Below are 20,632 nucleotides of genomic sequence, written 5' to 3'. Positions count from 1 at the left end.
ATGGAATGGAATGATGAGTTGAGATCAGAAGGATGTTGCAATAATCTAGATAATATGTGATGAGGGTTTGAACTAAGGTAATATCTATGTTAGTGGAAAAAAGGGAAGATTTGAGAGCTGTAGAAGTAAAAATGGCAAAATTTTGCAAATGATTGGATTATAGAGTGAAAGAGAGTGAGAAGTCAAAGTCACAGACCTGGCAGACTAGAAGAATAGCAATGACTTCAAGAGAAAGAGGGAAGTTTGGATACGTGGCAGGGTTGAGCAAAAGTGATAAATTTGTTTTGGACTTGTTAAGTTCAAAATATCTCCAGAATGTCCACTTTAAAATTATGTTCCACAAATGAAGATCTTGATACCTGTTTGTTGATTAATTATTTGAATTAATAAGGGACGGTATTAAGTTTAGGGCAGCTAGACAGCACAGTGGATAGAGTGCTAAGTCTGGAGTTAAATAGACTCTTCTTCCTGAGTTCAAATCTGGTCTCGGATACTTACCAGCTATGAGGCCTCCTGGGAAAGTCACTAAAGTCACTTAACCCAGTTTGCCTCAGTTTCCTCATCTGTAAAAATAATCTGGAAAAGGATACAGCAAACCACTCTAGTATCTTTGCCAAGAAAACCTTAAGGTAGTATCATGAAAGATACACTGAACAACAGCAATAAGTTTATTTTTTAACTTAAAATGTGTTACCATTTATCTTGATGAAAACTGGTATGTTCTGTAAAACTGGAAAGTTATATGAAAAAAAAGAGCTATTACATGGAAGAAGAAATTATATGGAAATTTTCTGATTGACCACAGAAGGCAAAACTAGGAACAAAGGATGAAGGTTGTACAGAATTAGGTTTCCAATCACTGCAAGAGAAAATGCTGTCACAATGGAGCTGTCCAAGGTAGAATGGTTTGGGCCCCATACAAATAAATGAATAACTATAAGAGTTAGCATTATTTATATAGCATTTTGCAAACTCAAAGAACATCCCTTATAGCTGTAATCTTATTATATCCACATAACAATCTTTGGGAATTAGGTAATATTATTAATCCCATTTTAAATGGAAACTGAGAGAGTTAAATGACTTGACCCAGCTCATAGAGATATTACCTGAACCAGGGTCTGAACTCAGATATTCCTGACTCCAGGTCTAAGGCTTTATCATCTAGCCATTTGGCATGGCTTCTTCTCAGTGTAGATCTTTGAATGAAACTGGATGACTACATGCCAAGGATATCAGAGAACTGATTTCTATTCAGATTCAAATTGGACCAGATAGTCTGTGAGATGCCCTCATTCAAAGATACCTTGGTCTTTAAGGATTTAAAAAGTTGTATGTGGAACAAGAATTATTTTTGTTCTGTTTGATTCCAAAGGACAAAACTAATAGCAATTGATAGAAGCCTCATCGAGACAAATTTAGACTAGATGTCCTGGGGGGGAAAATCTGATAACAATAGAAACATCTATAAGTGGTAATGATTCCTACTTTCCTAGGACTCTTTAAGGAAAGGATAGATGACCTATGTTATAGAGGAGAATCTATGAGTCAGAGGTTAAACTAAGTGACCTGCAGGTTTAATTTTTCAATACTGAAATTCTGTGATTCTGTAATTTATAAAAGAAAGGAAGAACACATAACTAGCAATAATACAGGAAGAAAATGAATACACCTCACTTTCCTATCAGAGAGAAATAACTAGATGCTGTGCCAGAAAGAAAATGAACATCCTTTCTTCCTATCTTCTTTCTGTAGGTAAACTGTCAAACTTAGAAATTATAGTCACTCCACAGATTTCTTCAGATATCTTCAGATCCATTTGGAATAACAGTAAGAAATTTGTTTCTGCCCAAAAGAAAAAGAAGATAAGTAAAGAATAGTCCATGTGTTTGGGTAAGTAGATAATCACCAGGAAGGCCTTATGAAAGTTAGGGAGTGTAGCTAATAAAGATAAGAGGGGTAAGGTGTCAATATGCAATTATAAGAATCACAGCATTTGGTCAGAACCATCCAGTAATTCACTCCATCTCTGAAACTGGCATTTTCTCTCCTTGTATTAGAAGGTCAAAGTGGCTCTCAAAGGTTAGGAACATTCCTCCAGGACATTCCAGTTTTACAATAATCAAATATATAACTATATCTATGAATTTATCTAACTTTTTTGGATTTAGATTTATGAATTGAATTGGTATGGCAATTAGTTCCATAAATTGATTACCTATTGTGGGAAAGTAGTCTTTTTATGTCAAGTTTATGTTTCTTTTTCATTATTTCACAGACCAAAATCCGAATATAAACTCCATTTATTCCCATGGACAAACTGTTATGGATATAAAGACAACGTGAATGAGAAATAACATTACTAAATAAGAGTAATTTTACGACTGAGGAAAAATACACTTTTCTTATATTACACTTATCACATTTATAAAAAGTTGCTTTGCCAAAGGAAACTCAGTAAAACAAATTAAATCTTACTCTGGGATTTCTCCTTTTCTTGAGCAAGTATAGTTTCTACTGGATTAAAAGTAACCATGCTATTAACCTAGCTAAGTAAAAATTAATCTTATTTCCAATGTCATAAGTTTGTGTGGGTATGTTTGGGAAGAGGAGCTATTCTCTAAATACCACTTCCTTGAAAAGCACCTTCTTTCCCAAAGGGGAGAACTTTCAGTCATTCTACTTCTTTATGAAAGTCAAGCAACAACATATTCAACAAATATTTCTCAGATGACTGCCATCTTCATTGTGTTTACTATAGGAAATACAGAACAAAATGTGATAAGAAACTGACCTTGGATGGTAGTTAATGAGTATTGAGAAGGGGACAAATGTAAGAGATGCTGTAAAGGTATTTGGCACCTCATTGACTATGTATGATAAGAAAGAGTAAGAAATCAAGAGTAATTCCTCAATAATGAACCTAAATGATTAAAAGGATGTTAATAGCGCTCTCAACAGAAATGGAGAAATTAAGAAGAGAACTGGGAGGAAAAATGAGTGAGACAATAGCTCATTTTAAATTTTAAGTTTTTCATATAGTTAATAAGCAGTTAATAATAAGTTAATAATATAAGTTAATAAGTTAATAAGATAAAGTTCAGGAGAGAGGTTAGATTTAAATATATAGATCTAGGAGTTATCTGGATAAAGAAGCTAATCGAACCCATGAATATAAGAATTTTTAAAAGTCTAGAATAAGAGCTCTGCTATAAATCCACACGGGGATAAGATATGAAAGATAATCTAGCAAAGAAGAGTAAAAAAGAGTAGACAAACAGCAAAGAGGAGAATTAGGAAAAAAGCAATGTCACAAAAACTGAGGAAAGAATCTAGAAAACCAATGTGGTCAACAGTATAATACAGAGATATCAAGAAAGACAACAACTGAAAATAAACTTTGGTTCTGGCAATAATTCATTCATGATTTAATTAATAAATTGTCATTAATATATTAATTTAATGTAAGTAATTAATAAATGGAAACTATTTTGAAAGCATTAACTTTTTGGCTGCCATTTCACACAACCAACTCATATTGAGATTGCAGTTCACTAAAACCACTAGAACATCTTCAAAACAGTTACTATCTAACTCTACCATTTTGAACTTGTCAAGTAGATTTTTAAAAAAATTATTCAATGATAAAATTTTACATTTTCCCCTATTAAAGTTTACATTGTTAGATTTAGTCAAGTTCTCTAGCATGTTCCCATCCTTCTAGATATTGATTGTCTAAAAATGATTGACGAGCCTGCCCTATTGGTTTTTTATCCACGTTGATAATAACAATGTTAAACAGCCTGAGAACAATCCTAGAGTACATATAAGGCAAACTCCTGCAAATCTGACATACCATCAACCAGTTCTATACCCATCTGATCATATGATTGTCTAATCCATTTATATCCATCTTCTCACCAAGAATAGTACAAGCTACTTTATCTGAAGCTTTGCTAGGCAAACTATATCCATAGCACCCCTCTTCCACTGCCATAATAATTGTCAAAAAGGGAAAGGGGGTTAGTCTGAGATGATCTATGCTTGATGAAGCCTACTGATTCCTGGTCTCTCATTTTTACAGATAAAGAAATTGAGATCCAGAAAGATTAAGTGATTTAGTGCCAGTATGACCTTAGGCAAGGCATTTAACCTCACTGTACTTCAGCCTTCTTATCTGTAAAACAAAGGGGTTGAACTAAATAAGCTCCAATGCCCTTTCCCAAATCTAAATCTACAATTTTCTGATTTTAAAGACAAAAAGGACAAAGTCTAAATACTAAGTTTTGGGGAATAGCCATCTTACCCATCATATTGGACCAGATAAAAGGAAGGGACCAGTTGACTGGGAGTGATGGTGGTGATGGTGAGTCTAGGAGGGAGAGCAGGGTGAGAATTCTGGGGGAATGAGAGCTTATCAACAGAATCAAAGAAGCGGAGACAAAAATGCCTGAGCCTATACTGAGCCACAGGTCAAAACAACTAGGGATCAACTATTATTAAGATGGGAGGAAGGGTATCTTTGTATCCTTAGCAGAAGCTATTTACCAAACAGTAAACCATCTGGAAGAAGGATTTAGGCTAAATTTGGGTCCAGGTGCCAACAGGTCAAGGGTTAAGGGCAGACCTTACTGGCAATACTTGGGAGACAGCAAAGATGTGTAACCAGGACTCATAGTCCACATCAACTATCCCTGTCCTCCCTAAAGCTACAATTTTATTGAAATTTATTTATTTTAGATTCATTTAACAAAACTGTTTAAATATTTCTTGATTTTTAAAAAAGAATTCCCTCAGTCTTCTAAAGAAAAGAGATTTCAGAAGACTTCTTTTCATCCATAAAAGAAAAATATTTTTATAGAGCTAGTAGAAAAGGAAGGAGCAAGCATGAAGATAGACTTGTGTGAAGAAAAAAAGAGCAAAAATGGTCATAGTTACTTCCCTGTCAAGCTTTGTGAAAGGAGTTTTTGAAGAGATGAAAGTACTTAATGGAAATACATCACTAGTGATATAGTAATACAACCACCTGCCTCCTACCAGTTGTGATGATATAACCAGGAACAGTTGTGATGATATAACCAATTAAAAAAGTGGTAGAGCTCATATCAGAACTTCTAAAACAAGTGCCCACTTGGTTAAAAAATAGGGCTCACTTCTGCACAGGCTTATAAATTAATTGGATATATAGAACAAATGGCCAAAGGACAGGATGGAGTCAAGAATAACAGGCTTCTGAGCCTGGAAGACTTGTGATTCCACTAACAAATGGGGAAGTTTGCTAATGACAGGATTTAGAAATGCATTAGACTTTAAGGTTCTTTATGAAGTATTTTACCTAATGTCCTATGAATAGTGAGCAATACACACAGAGGGAAGCCACTTTTAGAGAGATGATAATAAATTCAGTTTGAACATACTGTGTTTAAGGTAATATCAGGATGCCAAAGTGGAAAAGAGAAACAGGTGGTAGGAAATGCTGGCTTGTCACACAGAAAAAAAAAAAAAAACAGGAATGATCATACAGATTTAGTAATCATCTGCTTAGAGTGATAAATAAAATCATGACAATGGATCCTCTCACCAAGGGAAAGATATAAAGAGAAAAGGGAAGAAAAAAGAGCATACTTCATTATCTTTTTCTCCTAGGAAGGAAGAAAAGATGGGTGGACATAGTGAGATATTAAAATATGGAAGATGGAAGTCAACAGAATTTCCAATAGATCCTAGCTTCTTAAACTATGGGTTGTGACCCTATTTGGGATCTCATAACTGAATGTAGGAGTTGTGAAATTGTGATTTATTATCAGTAAATATTTATTTGTATACCTATTTTATATACCTATATATCAGAATCACATAAAAATTTCTCAGGCAAAAAGGGGTCATGAGTGGAAAAAGTTTAAGAAGTCCTGCTGATGATCACATTTTTCTCAATAAAATAGGAAGTAAGGTCATTTGCTGAGAGGGGGTGAGATATATTTAGAGTCCAGATGTGAAAGGAAGTTTGCAAAGATCCCTTTAGAAAGTATGATAAGGTATTCATCAGAAATGAATAAAAATATTGACACTAAAAAAAATTTCTAGTACCACTTTTTCAGTGCCTAGGTAGATAGTAAATGTGCTGAGAATTCCAGAGTTTACTGTTGCATTAGGGAGTAGATGGTATACTGAGGTTAAGTTTCAGAACCTGAACATCTTTAACTGGGAGAATAATATAGTGCATTTTCAATGAACCTTCTGCTTTTGCTTGGTAAGCTTCTTTTCCTCCATTCATGAGGATTTTGCAAAATAAATGCGAAAAAGGAAATGAAGGAACATATGGTCTATAGGGGAAAAGTCAAGATATACATGTATCTTATTCACGTAGCTCCTAAAAGGAACTATATGCCCTGAGAAGCCAACTCCAGAGACACTGAAATGGCAACCATATTATAAACCCTATCTTTGACCTGGCTGATAAGAGAGATCATTGCATTAGGAAACTACAAGCACAAAGCACAAAACTTACCCTTTTTCTGGTACTGTGAGTCAAATGGACTGTATAGATAAAAAGGAAGGGTGAGATACACCACCAAAAAAATTTGTTATACCCCAGATGGAGCACTAGTTTTCCTGACAGTTGAGGGATTTATTTTTTGACCAAATACAACAAAGCTTGTTCTATATTCAATGTCTTATAAGCCTTTGAGTGCCTGCAGATGGACTGAGGGAGAGCAAAATGTGACACAGCCTGATGTTCCCAGGGTTCCCCTGGGGATGGCATGAACCAGAGTGTTTTTATTTCTTTTTTTAAAATTTTATTATTTTTTTTAACATTCCTTTCTTTTTAAATTTTGAGTTCCAGATTCCCTCCCTCCATCCTGCCCTTTCCCACCCACTGAGAAGGCAAACAACATATCAATTGTACATGTGAAATCATGTAAAACATAGTTCCATATCAGCCATGTTACAAAAAAGCAAAAAATATAAAGTAAGAAAACTACACTTCAATTTCCAGAGTTCATCAATTCTCTCTCTGTATGTAAATTTTTTTTTCATCATGAGTCCTTTGGAATTATCTTAGAATACTGTATAGGTTAAAGTAGACAACTGGTCACCATTTCAACATTTCTATTGTTGTGCACAATGACCTCCGGTTCTTTTCAGTTTACTTTGCATCAGTTCATTTGGGTCTTAAAATGTTTTTCTGAAATTTACCCCCCTTATCATTTCTTATATTATAATAGAATTCCATAACAACCATATATCACAACTTGCTCCTCCTTTTCCTGAACTAATGAGCAATTCCTCAATTTCCACTTCTTTACAACCTCAGAAAGAGTTGCTATGAATATTTTTGTACATACATAGCTCTTTTTTCCTTTTTCTTTGATCTCTTTGGGATACAGACCTAGCAGTGATGTTGCTGGATCAAAGAGTAGAACCAGAATGTTCTGAACTACCCCTTGTCATTTCTTAAAGTGCAATAGAATTCTATCACAACCATATGTTACAACTTGCTCATCCATTTCCTCAATTGATAACCATCCCTTCAATTTTCAATTCTTTACCATTGCAACAACAACAAAAAAAAAGAGCTGCTGTTAATATTTTTGTACACACACACACACACACACACACACACGTATCTTTCCTTTTTCTTTGATCTTCTTGGGATACAGACCTAGTAGTGATGTTGCTGTATCAGAGGGTAGAACCAGAATTTTTGGACAAGTATTCAGGAACCACTTTACGGATACCTTTAACCCAAAAAACTTCAGCATCTATTTAGCTTCCTAAAAAGGACTTTTGGCTTTGCTGAAAATATTCTGACCAGTAGATGTAGAAAATGATTTTCCTACATAAAGAGGTGACCATATCCCCAAGCCTAAAGTCATAGTCTTTCTGACTTAAAAGTACCACCAATTGCTGTCAGCCTTCTAGAGTCCTCATAATTCACAGGACCAGTGAAGGGCAAGGTCTTGGTTTACCCCATTCCCTGTTATCCTGGTTTAGCCCCTGCTTTGGCTCCCTGCTGGTTCATTCTTCCTTCTAGGGTGAGGGGACGGCCCCAAGGACTGCTGATCTGGTCAGCACTAACGCTGGTCAGGAGGACAGAAAGTGGAAGGAAGGGATCTTTGTCCCATCATCTGATCATGATACTGTACAAACAAGCTAGCCTGTCTAGTCCCAGACATGGAAGCAAACACAAGGAGGTGGACATTGCACAATGTCCCTCTTATCCATAAGGTCCTCGTGCCACATAGTTTTCCCCTTAGTGCCTCCCACTGTGCTATGAATATACTTACTGCCCACAAGTACTGGTTATATGAATGAGTTCCAAATTTAGTGAGGGCTATGCTTGTTTTTGAGTACTTAGTAAATATCTGACTCACTTTTTAACATAGAGCCACAAATATGTTATGTTCAAATATGATTTCCCAATCTATATTTTTAGTTCTCTAATTCTGCACTTTTTGTCCATTCCTTTAAACTCCTGATACTGAATAATTCATTTTTTTCTAAATTCTTCTTTATACTCAATTCACTCCATCACAGTCCCCAGCCAATCCTCAAATTCTTCCTTTACTAAGGATAATGAAGCCCTCCTAGACTCTTCTGTTTCCATTCCAGTCAGATAAATTTAATGTTTCCAGGAATATTTCTCTGGCCTCCCAATCACTGTACTATGTGTCATTCCTTCTCCCTGGAGGAGACTTTCTCCTCCTTTCAACCAATCTATGATTTTTTCCTTTTTCATATTGCTTATTTATAATCAACCTAGTATGGTTTTTAGACTAGTATGATTAGACTCAAAATTCTCTAAGTAATATCCCCGTGATCCTCATCTTTCCTGGTATCTTAGCGCTCTGGCATTTACAGGTACCCAATAATTATGTATAAAGGATATTTACACTCAAAAAGAGCCTTGTGAGGAATGTTCCTTTCCCCTTCCCCCCAAACCCGTTGCCCACTGCTGACTTAAGAAAATAGTAACAGGCAGAGGGCTGCCATGGAGTAGGCAAACAAGCCTACCAGAGAGATGGCAAAAGGTCACCGAGAAAGTGTAGGGAGGAGAAAAGAATAATAGCTGTTATTTATACAGCATTTTATGGTTTTAAAAGTGCTTTATCTCACTGTATTCTTATCATCATCCTGTATCATAAGTACTATTTGCCCACTTCATAGATAAAGAAACTGAGGCTGAATTTATTAAACACCTAATATCAGACATTGTTCTAATCCATTTACAAATATTATCATTTTATTTAAATTATTTAATTTGATCCTCACAATGACTCTAGGAAGTAGATACTTTATCCCTATTTTACGGTGAAGGAAACTGAGCCAGAGGAAGAAAATGCATTTATTAAGCACCTACTAAGTGACTAGCATAGTACTAAGTGTTTTACAAATATGATCTCATTGGATCCTCACAATAGCTCTGGAAGCTGGGTAGTGCTGGTATGATGCCCACTTTACAGAGGAGGAAATCGCGGCTGCCAGTGGCGTCACACGATTGGTGAATGTTGGCGGCAGAATCGTCCTAGTTCCCTGCACGTGCCGGTGGATGTATTCTGATCCCTAGTCCCTAGCACGGCGCCTAGCCCGAGGGAGATCTGACAACAAGGGGGCTGCTCATTAGGCCTAGGCTTCCCACGGGACTTCAGAGCTTGGGATCGCCAGTGCCCGGTTGAAGGCATCCCTCGGGCACATCTCGTAGGAAGGCCAGGCGTATACGCATGTGCAGAACCGGCCGGCGAGGAGTCGGGACTTATCCGGCCCGTCCAAGGTGATGTCACGCTGATCCCTCCAATCCCGGGCGACGCAGGCGTCCACGGGCAGCTCAGGCGACGTAAGCGGTGGCGTAAGCGGCGGGTTCGGTAACTAACGGTCAGCCAGCTCTTCCCCGGGGCCGCCTCTGGAGGGAGCTGCAGCCTCTCCCGAGGAAGCTCGGCCCCGCCGCCATAGCTCCCCGCCGCGCTCGCCCCAAGCCTCTCCCCCGCCGGCCGGCCGGGCCCGCCCGTGCCGCCATGGCCGACGTGGAGGACGGAGAAGAACCCGGCGCGCCGGCCTCGCACTCGGGCAGCTCGGGCTCCAAGGCCGCTGGCGACAAGATGTTCTCCCTTAAGAAATGGAACGCGGTGGCTATGTGGAGCTGGGACGTGGAGTGCGACACGTGCGCCATCTGCCGGGTCCAGGTGATGGGTAAGCGCTGCCACGCGAGCCCGGGGCTGCCGCGCGGCCTCCGCGGCCTGGCCGGGCCCGCACGCGGTGCGGGTCCTCCTCCTCCCCCCCAGTCACGCACTTCTCCGCGGGAGTCCGGCCCGCTTCAGGGCCCTGAGTGAAACAAGCACGCGCGAGCTCAAACCCACGTGTGTCCACAGGCCCTTCCATCCGGAGGCAGCCCAGGCCCTCTATTCACGGAGGTTGGAGGGGAAGGAACCCCTCGGAGGGAGGTGTGGTTGGGGGGAAGGAGGGTCTCGTGTTCTATTGAGAGGGATTCCTTGCGGAACCTGGATGGTCCGGGTGTGACAGTCGAGGAAACTGAGGCTGGTCTCCATCCCAGAGGCTGCCTCCAAGGCTCCCCCGCGGGGTGCTGAGAAACCCCGTGCCTGCGTCCCTATTCGGCCCCTTCCGTGGCACTCATAGTCGCCAAGCAGCTTTCCAGGGCGTGCACACACGCCCGCATGCAATCTACATGCACGCATGCACATCTCCCATTCATCTACACGTGACTCAGTGTGCTGAAGCTTAAACGTGACCGCTGGGGTGCGAAGCGCGAGAGGCGCCCCTCCCGATCCCGGCCCTGTGCTGGCTGCCCCCCAAAATATTCACAAAGACTCGGTAGCCTTGTTCACTTCGCCCCCGTAAGAGGAGAGGGCACTCCGCTTAGAGATCAGAGAGTGAGGGGCCCAAAGCGCGCGTAGGGACGCGAGGACTCAGGGTTTTGATCAGTTTCAGCCCCCCTGGGGTCATTTCGCGATTTCTTGGCGGCTAGTAGATAGATTGGCTTGTTGGGATCCTGGACAGTCTATTAAATGAAATCTAATTTTTGCTTTTGCTGAAAGCATAATTTTATTTTTTAATTTGAATTACTATTTTAGAATAAAAGAATCCTTAAACGAAGCATTTTAATAAGAGTTTGCACAGACAAATTTGTCTTTTCAGACGTCGTTTGTCTCTTAGGATCTAGAAATGGAAGGAGAAAGGTGATCTAGTTTTACTTTTTATAGATCAGAGAACAGATCCAGACAGGTGAAATCATTTGCTCTCATCTCCTTGGAAGAGTACTAATTAAATACAAAATATGATAAAGAACAGAACACTAAAGAATAAATTTCTTGATATGTTAATGTTTGGAGGGGAGGGTGAGGCAAAGAAAAAATCGTGTTAAAAAAAATTAAGCTTTTTATACTTTGGGAACTAAAATAAGAGCTTCAGAGTTGTTGGGGGAGGGGAATCAAATTTTAGATAAGATTTTCTCCTAAAGGAATGAGATTGGTAAGCATATTTGGCGATCTTCAGTATCCTGTATCTTTTTTATTCCTTCATTTCAAGGATAATTTGTAGTACTGTTATTCAAAATGCATATATTTTGAATTTTTTTAATAGAATTTCATTAGAACTTAATGTCTATTCTTTTCGTGTTTGGTCTATAGTTTAATTTTCCCTCCTACAGGAGAAATGCAGTCTAAATTTTTCATTTAGGTGCTATTTTTTAGTTGAAGGAAAAAAACTTGTTAGTTTATTTTTTTTAAGATTTCTAGTGTTACTTTTCTTACATAGAGCTATAAAAGAACTTGCCATGAATGAGCAAAAGTTCTGGTTTTCAAAAATGAACATATGTGGTTAAAAGTTACTTTTCATTTGTAGCATATCTTTGATATGAAAGCATACCTCACTAAAAATTCATTCCCAAGGTTACTTTTTGTTTAAAAGTGGAAACATTTTCAACCTTCATTCTGCATTTGGAGGGTTCAGAAAGTCATTTTCTGTTTTTTACCAAGACAATTACTTGAAACACTAAATAAAAATATAGAAACTTCTAGGTGACAAATGATATAAAGTAAAAATACTTGAAGGCCAAGTGTATACAAGAATTCAAATAACTAATTCTGTGCTTGCCACATTGATGATAGAGATTTAGAACAATTAGGTTGTTTTAGTGTAGAAGTATTCTGGAATGTATACTACAAACATTTCACTTATGGGCTGCTAAAATCAAGTGAATAGTCAATCAAGTAACAGTATTGAGAGATTAATTTTTTTAACCAAACCATGTCTGTCCTGAATTACTAATTAATAAATGTAATTACTACAGACTAAGTGAATGGCAGTAATACTAGAAGTAAAAACAAGTAATTTCCTACTTAAGGTGTGTATGAGCATCATGGAAACCCAGGGAGAGTTTATAGTAAAAAGGTAAAATTAAGGTTTTGTGCTTTTGTCAAATATTAGATCTCATTCTGAGTTTTGATATTGAATCTAAAGCAAGTCTTTGGGAGCAGAGTCCAGATGTTTATGGCCTTAATGGCCTTAAGATTTTGTTCAGCTTCATATCATATAAAATGTATCATTCATTTGAATAAAATGTACATTAATCAGATTGGGCCCTTGATTTCAGTCATCAGTAATTTCTTTTGAGAGTCTTGCTCTGAGATTTGTCAGTTTCCTGGTCTGCTACTTATGAAATTGACTGTTGCCGAAGGAAGAGGTCAGGGAGTAGATGAAAGGCTTGCTGTCTGTGCTAGTGAAGCACCAGGATGAGCTAAGCCAGCCAGGGAGCGCTTCCCAGGATCCTTTTAGGAGAGGATATGGGGGAGGGGTGCTTGATTGAGAATAGGATGTAGTATGTATGTACTATAATCAGAGGAGCCATTGGCTTCAGGGTATTGCCAAAGGTAGAGAATATCTGACCATGTTAGAACACCTGTGTGACCCTAGTTCCTAGTCTCTTCATGCTGAAGTCCAGAGTAAACTGAGAAAGAGGTAGGGAGTTAATTTGTTTCATTTCTTTTTTAAATTTTATGAGGCCGTCTTTCTTGCCAATCTAGAATAATTCTCTCCAAAAGGAATAAAAACATGGTAAAAATAAATAAATAAAAAAAGGTGGTCTTAATTCAGCAAAGTCTATCTTGAGAGAGAAAAATCTATGGAGTGTCATTCTTTATTGAACAACTATTAAAAGCATTGAGAAGGGGGAAAATGTGAGTGATAGTATATCTGTTTTTACAGAAAATTCTTTTTCACTTTTAGCATTAAAAGATGTTTTCTACTGCTTCTGTCTTCTTTTTTACTTTACAAAAAATCACATCTAATTTTGTGGAAGCTATATTCAAAATAAAGGAGAAAGAAAGGGCCCATTTCTATATTACAACAAATGTAATCTCCCACTTAAAATTTAGGTGTGTACATGTCTCTTATATTTAATGGACCTTTCCAGGCTCTTATTTCACAGTGACTTTTTAATAAGCCAAAACATAGAGGAACACTAAAAATGAGTCAACTAGATGGCATGGTGGTCCGAACCTGGGTCTCAGGGATGACTCCTAGGCAAGTTATTTGTAAAATGGGGATAGAATCATTATAATAATAACTCTTACCTCACCAAATTGTAGTGAAAATTAAATGAAATATAAAGTGCTCTGTAAATCTTAAGTATTGTGTAAATGATAGTTGTTCTTAGGTGTGAACCTAGGTAAGGAAACTCCTTGATCACCGACAAAATTCTGATTCAAAAACAGATTTCAGAGACTATTTGGGACACTGGAGCCCAGAGAGGGGCCACATCACTGTCCTTCGAAGCCTGGGTTTGCTAGCACCCGGTCCAGTACTTTTTCCTCCTGGTGACCCTCTTGTGAATCGTTTTTAAGAAAGGCATCTAGAGAGCCTAATGGGTAGAGAGCTGGAACCGGAGTTAGGAAGACCCGAGTTCCAAAGCAGCCTCCCAAGCTGTGTGGACAAGGAGGGGATAATGTCACCTCTCCCTCTCTCCCCAGTTGTTGTGAGGGGGGAAATAACGTAATATTTGTGTAGCACTTTTCAATCCTTAAAGCTCTATGTCAGTACTGGTAATTATGATTATTACCAAAACAGTAAGTATTATTAACAGCTATTTCTCTGAGGGAACCTAATCTCTCTGTGATAGTGGGTGGAAGCCCTTAAGTTCCCATCTTAAATGAGTCTGACCAGGAATCTTCCCCACAGCCAGGGAGCTAGTCTTTTCTGAGGTGCCCAGAATATGCTTAACTCTTTACTTTCCTGTTCCCAAGGTTTTCCACTGAAGAATAACTGCAGTTTTTTACAAGTTTATTCAGTTAAATACTTACATTTCAAATAGATAAGGCTTGAAGGACCACTCCATGGCATAGTCCAATGGGAAGTATGAAATATGGAGTCAGAGGAGTACTACCTTTGTGACCTTGGAATGTCGGTGGACCTCAGTAGAATTCAACTAGAAAAACCACTAATAACCCTTTCAGTCCTACTTCTCTGCTGCTACATCTTTCTAGTGAGATTTTTTTTTAAAAGAAAGAAAAATCCAGGTATTTATGAATGAAATAGTAAGTGAAGACTAGAAATATTCAAAAAGTTTATTTTAAATTTGTTCTGAATCACCATATGGGAAAAACTAGGAAGTAACTAAGAGTAAGGGAAACTCTTAGACTAAAGAATGAATAATTCAAGCAAGTATGCTTTGGAAAAATGGGAGAGTTTTGGAGAAGAGTGAACAGATTGTGAATGATTTCTTTAAAAGGATTGTTTCAAAAATAAATTACTCTTTATTTTGGTGTTTATGGGTGTGCTCATATCTCATTATTCACATAGATGTTATTTGGACTTTAACTTGAAATATTTTTGACATACTTTGCCCATGGGGTGGGGTGTGTGTGTGTGTGTGTGTATGTACATGCTCAGTCTTTTGAGTTTGTAAAAATGCAAGGGGGGGGGTATTTTGTATGCTTTCTGAAACTACTTCTGATCATAACTAATAAGTATTGTGCTTTTTGCTTTAAATATTCATCTTAAAATGTTTAAATCTGGATGAAAATCGAGTATTGAAGGTTTTTATCTTCTTTATTAAGCTGTAGGGCTTTTATTTGTCTTTGAAGTATAAAAGTTTTTTAAATTGCATTCTGAGCATCAGATTGAGAATTGCTGTTTGTTTTACTTTTAGATGCCTGTCTTAGATGTCAAGCTGAAAATAAACAAGAAGATTGTGTTGGTATGTTGTAATTTTGTTCTTAGTTTTTCAACTGAAGGTTTTTTTCTCAGTGGGAATGTTTGCAATTTTAAGATGAAATTTATCAGTATACAACCAGTCCACTGTAAAGCAGTGTTTATTAATGTAAAAAACAAATGTATTCAAAAGTACTTACTGTAATTTGCAACTATCTTCTTATAGGCTCAAAAAATTACTATATTAGAAGTGGAAATTGCTGACATTTTAATATAAATAGGAACTAGTTATGTCTTTTATCAAGAAAGTTATTAAAGAGAGAATTATTAAAACATCATTCAACTTTATAGTAGAATTTGGAGTTAACTTTTGATTAGGTTTTTTTAGGAATATTTTATGGTATTATTATTATTTGACCCCTTTTTTGTTTTAGTAGTATTTCTGCATATATAAAACATTTGATCATAATTTGGAGAGGCCTACAAGATAATACTCTATTCTTTATGGAATAACTGTAAATATTGAGTGATGAGATGTTAATACAAACATCTTAACCTAAATATTTAAGTATTTTTAAACATTTTATATGCTTCAGCTTTTAAAATCCTCTTTTAGCACATTTATCTTGCAAAATATTTTAAAATACTGAGGAAATAAAAGGTTGACTTTCCTGTAAGTCATTTCTTATTGGTATCCTTGGTATCATTTCTCCCACCTCTACTCTTAATTTTGGCTCTAAAAGAAACCATTCTTTTGTTCTTTCTTGATCCTCTCCATTTAATTCCAGGGATTCTTTCCCTTTTATTTTTTGCTTTGCTTCACTCCAGGCTGACATGGTCTGGAAACACCTTACTTTTCCAGCCTTATTTCTGTTCTATACCAGATGCCCCCAGCCAGATTGAATTGCTTATTTACTGTTCCCAGAAATACTTTCCTAACTTGTTTAAAATTTAAAATGCCTTTGGTTTTCTGCTCCTTATTCCCATAAAGTTTGCTTAGCTCTTAATGTTTGTTGAATGAATATCCTCCCTACCTGTATTGTGTTCCTCTTGTCCTTTAAGTTACAGCTTCCTCTTGGAAGCCCTCACTGCTTGATCTCCAATCTCTTCAACCTCTCTTTTATCCTTCTGTAGTGAAAGGAGTTGGAACCATACCTACAATATACTTTCCCCTAAAAAAAAATTACATAAATAAACCAATACTGAAAAATATACTCTGCATATTACAGATATTCAATATATTTTTAATTTAAAAATGTTGTTTTGATACCCAAAAAATGACTGAAAATATGGATGACTGGCACAGTCTATCACTAATGGAAAGAGAACTCTGCATTCTCTACTGATAGTACGTCAATAAGATCATCTTTCAGTATTAGACACAATGCTAAGAAAGGAAAGGACAAAAATTTTATGTTTATGTATATAATCAAATTAATTAGGAGTCATATGACAGCAAAATATAACTTAAAATATTTCTAAAATCAAAGGAAAATTGTAAGCATCTTAGGACAGTTAGGGAAACTAGTACTTTAATAAAGTTGCCTTTTTAAGAGATCAGAGCATATTGACAATTACATATTAATAGAAAAATTAAATTTAAAATTTATTTTTCCTTGAAAAAATCCATAAGTCATCCTATTGCAATAGGGCTAGCTCTTAGAATGGTTTTCAATATGTATATAGAAACTTACTTTTAAAGAAATTTTGATAATTATCATTTCTAGAAGCTGAAAATGTTTAGTAAGCCATATAATTAAAATTTTGCATTAATTAATATAATATTGTTGTATGTTGACTAATTTTGACACTCAAATATAGCCTGTATCTTTTTAAAGCATTACCTGCCTACATATATTTAGCACATTTGTGGCATAGTCATCTAACTATGGTATTCAACAGCTATGCTGTTGACATTTTTCATAACATTTTAAAAGGGAAATTATGAAATGGCTTATTTCCTTTTCATATAACAGTAAGTTCAATGACTAGATAACATGACTTTAATGTTGAGTTCAATAATTTAAGTTGAAAATTATATTAAGTTTGTTTTTGTTTTTCTTTCAGTGGTCTGGGGAGAGTGTAACCATTCCTTCCATAACTGCTGCATGTCCCTGTGGGTGAAACAGAACAATCGCTGCCCCCTGTGCCAACAGGATTGGGTGGTCCAGAGAATAGGCAAATGAAAGCCCTGGGTATCATCGAGTGCCAGGGTCTGATGCCCTGAGGATGTCACATACTGGGCGGAGCCCTCCAAAGATGGTGACACTCCACTTGTCTTGTCTTGGTAAAAGCATTGAGCTGGACAGTCGCTGAAGTTAGGGTGCGGCATTTGGTCCCCTTTCTTTTTAGAACTTCTCTACAAGTAAGAACAGTATGTTATAGTGACTTTTTTTGCTTTCTTTGATGTGAATTGTAGATAATGCTTAGAAATGCCATGTTAGGAAAACAGCTTCAATGTGAATGACTTTCCTAATCTAATTAAAGTCTAGGATAAAGGGGAATCAGGAGAGTCAGTTCCATTGAGACAAGAGAATTTTGCATGTTTATAGTTAATCATTTAAAGTTATTGACATGAATGAAAGATCATTCAAGTCTAATTCTTGTAAATGGTTTGGTGCTAATAGTATTTTTTTTCCCCTGAAAATAAATAATTTATGCAATATTCTTTCAGTTTGCAGGCTTTGGGCTTCTTTTCAAGTTTTTGTTAAGAACAAGACAAAAATTTTATGGCCAGAGCAACCAAAAGTTATATTTCTCTCTCTATGAGAAATTGAATCTTGATCATCTTATAAGGCTGTATCTTTGATTCTTAAGTAAAATCTATACCCAGAATTCTATAAAGTCAATAAGTTATGGACACAAGTATTTCTAGATCACACTTTAATTTTTAACATGTTTATATTGCTTTAATGGTGGTTTATATTGAATATCTACAAGAAGATGTTTAATTTACTTAGAACTTTAATGAGAAAATTACAATCATATAACACTATTTGATAAATGATTAAGGAGTCTATTACATTGTTTAATTATTTGAACTGTGACATAATAAATATTAAAATAATCTAATTCTTTTGTGATTGTTTATATTTCTTTTTTAAAAACTATGCATATGGTCATTATTTTAACTGAGATTAAAATGTTGAAATATATTATTTGAATGCTTGCTAGCATTAGTTATTGGCTGTATTTTAACCTTTAAATGTTAACATTTGTTTACATTTGGGGGAAAAGTTTTTATTGAACTGGTGGACAACCTGAAGAAATTTGGGATGTGAGACAATTAATTTCAGAGTAGTCAGCATTAATGTCTTTCGTCTAAGTACCAAAATACAAATTGATTATGAGTGTATGTGAGGGAGAGATTTATCTTAAAATTTCAAAGAAGAAAACCATTTACTTCTGTTTCAGAAGTCAGTAGTCCTGCACTTCATTTCAACAGTCCAAAAAGGAATAGAAAACCTAAAGGATTATGAGTAATAAAATTTTGAAAAATTAAATACTATGGGGTGTTTTTTATGTATTGACTTTATTTTATCTATCATGAGTTTATTAGGTTTTCTGTGTAAAGTTGCTTTCCAGTATTTCTATGACCCAATCCAATACACAATTGCATCCAAGTATCACAGTATAGCAGAAAAGGCCTAGAATAGAAGCAGAGCTTGTGTTTATATCCTGGCCCTGCTACTTTATGTATCTCCTTTATGCCAGATGATTTTTTTCATCTTTGCAAATCAAGGGTTTGGATCTGGATGAACTTTCTAAGGTTCCTTTCAGTTCAAAATGCTGCAGTCTTCTCCTTAGTTTGGGAGTTTTTAATCACTGTAAAATAAACTTATAGCAGGTTTTGCAGATTTTTCTAACGGGGTGAATGTCCTTGAAATGTGACCTTAGTATTTGACCTTAAAATGAAGGAGAAAATTGTGAGAATTTTAAATTATTTTAGTCAAAGGAGTGACAATATGTAGATGAATTGTGGAAGAGGATGGTTTTTGGCTGATTAACTGCTGCTTTGGCAATCCCATAGCAAAAGATGTTACATCCCACCACCTAACAATTCACCATTTATATATAAGCATCTGAGAGTAGAGAGGAGGAGGAAATCAGACAAAGCAAAACTGATCATACTCATCCTGGAGTGATAATCAGCCAATCTGCATAGTCATCTGAAGTGGAGTGCATATTGCTAGATCAAAAAGAGCATAGTGTGATAGATACTGTTAGATTCTCACACAAAAAGTAAAAGTGAATGTTTTTCACCCATTTGACCAAAGTAATGCTAAAATAATAACTTTTATTATACATATATTTATTGACAATGATTTTAAGTCTTTAGTTTTTAAAACTTTATATGCATTTTAACATTGAAAAAAATTTTAATTATCTCATCAAATAGTGAAGCTCTGTAACTTTGTGTATCCATGTAACTAATAAAATCTAAAATTTTCTATTGAAGATTGGTTTTACAGTAATAGTTTTTAATGTCTTCATGAAGTAATTCTTATTTTGAAGTTACTACCCTAACATATAACTCACAAAGCCAGTGGATAATCTAGTCTTTCTTGGTTTAAACTAAGCACTTTGAATGTATATTTTAACTCTTTCTGTTTTCTTCACTTGATCTAGAGCACTTAGATTTATTTTGTCATTTGAATATATTCAATAAAAGCTAGCTGTTATTTTTATGTGCATGTAATTGCCATTGACTTGAAAATTTCCATTCTGTTTGATACTCTAAAAACTGAAAAATATAAAGTACAAAATTTTTGTATTAATTAGATTAATTGGATCCTAATATAACAGTTATATGACTGAGAAAAAAAGTGTTAAAATGTATTCTATTACTGAGTCTAAACATATAAAATTGTAAGAAAGTGAACTATGTAAGAAATATTCAAGTGCTTTTGATGTGTTATTTAAAGTTGTTTGGGTGGTCCCTAGGCATTAAAAATTATGTTCTGTGCCCTCTAAAATGAAAGTTCAAAAAAAAAAAAAAAACCCTGTGTCAATTTTTATAAACCTTTGTGCTTACAAATTTGGAAATTTAGAATGAAATGTAAAATTTTAAGCCATTTGTCCAAACATGCAAATGATGCAATAATAGTTGACATAACACTTTTTTTTAAAAATAGCAAATATTTTTCATTAATCTGTCATTTGTTAACCCATGTAACTAAGATAATTCAAAATACATCCTTCAATACATGTCTACATAGTTTAACAAAACAAATTAATCCAGATGTCATACCTGAAAATTTTACATTTTAATTTTAATTAAATTTTACATTTAATTTTAAATTTATTCTGTTTGAAAAGATAGGTGACTGTTGTTTTGGACTAGGGCTTTATCAGTGCATTGTTCAGAGTTCTAAAAGTTTTTCAAAGTTGTCTTTCTCTGTAATATTGTTCTGGTTCTGCTTATGTCACTTTGCATTATCTATAAAGTTCCTCCCAATTGCTGCTGAAA

At 35.9% G+C, this 20,632-nt stretch overlaps 2 protein-coding genes across 3 annotated transcripts in view; both read left to right on the top strand.

The window, feature by feature from the left end:
- LOC127553002 (uncharacterized) overlaps window positions 1-2,476 on the top strand; it is a 51,416-nt gene extending 48,940 nt beyond the window's left edge. Inside the window, exons 9-10 of the mRNA XM_051983361.1 lie at window positions 1,756-1,893; window positions 2,279-2,476. Of these exons, the coding sequence (XP_051839321.1) occupies window positions 1,756-1,880 (125 nt within the window). The 3' untranslated portion in view covers window positions 1,881-1,893; window positions 2,279-2,476. The remainder of the gene's footprint in view (window positions 1-1,755; window positions 1,894-2,278) is intronic.
- Window positions 2,477-9,852: 7,376 nt separating this feature from the next.
- On the top strand, window positions 9,853-20,632 carry RNF7 (ring finger protein 7). Of its 2 annotated transcripts, none has more exons than XM_051983356.1 (3): window positions 9,853-10,181; window positions 15,161-15,208; window positions 17,230-20,632. In XM_051983356.1, the coding sequence occupies exons 1-3, from the start codon at window positions 10,014-10,016 to the stop codon at window positions 17,284-17,286; spliced, it is 273 nt and encodes a 90-aa protein (XP_051839316.1). In that variant the 5' UTR covers window positions 9,853-10,013; the 3' UTR covers window positions 17,287-20,632. The 2 variants fall into 2 exon arrangements, with proteins under 2 accessions (XP_051839316.1, XP_051839315.1); XM_051983355.1 differs by having other exon boundaries at window positions 9,867-10,188.

This window comes from Antechinus flavipes, chromosome 3 (assembly GCF_016432865.1).
Source record: "Antechinus flavipes isolate AdamAnt ecotype Samford, QLD, Australia chromosome 3, AdamAnt_v2, whole genome shotgun sequence".
Classification (NCBI taxonomy): domain Eukaryota; kingdom Metazoa; phylum Chordata; class Mammalia; order Dasyuromorphia; family Dasyuridae; genus Antechinus; species Antechinus flavipes.
Note: the sequence above shows the minus strand (reverse complement) of the source record. Positions and strands in the feature narration are given on the sequence as shown.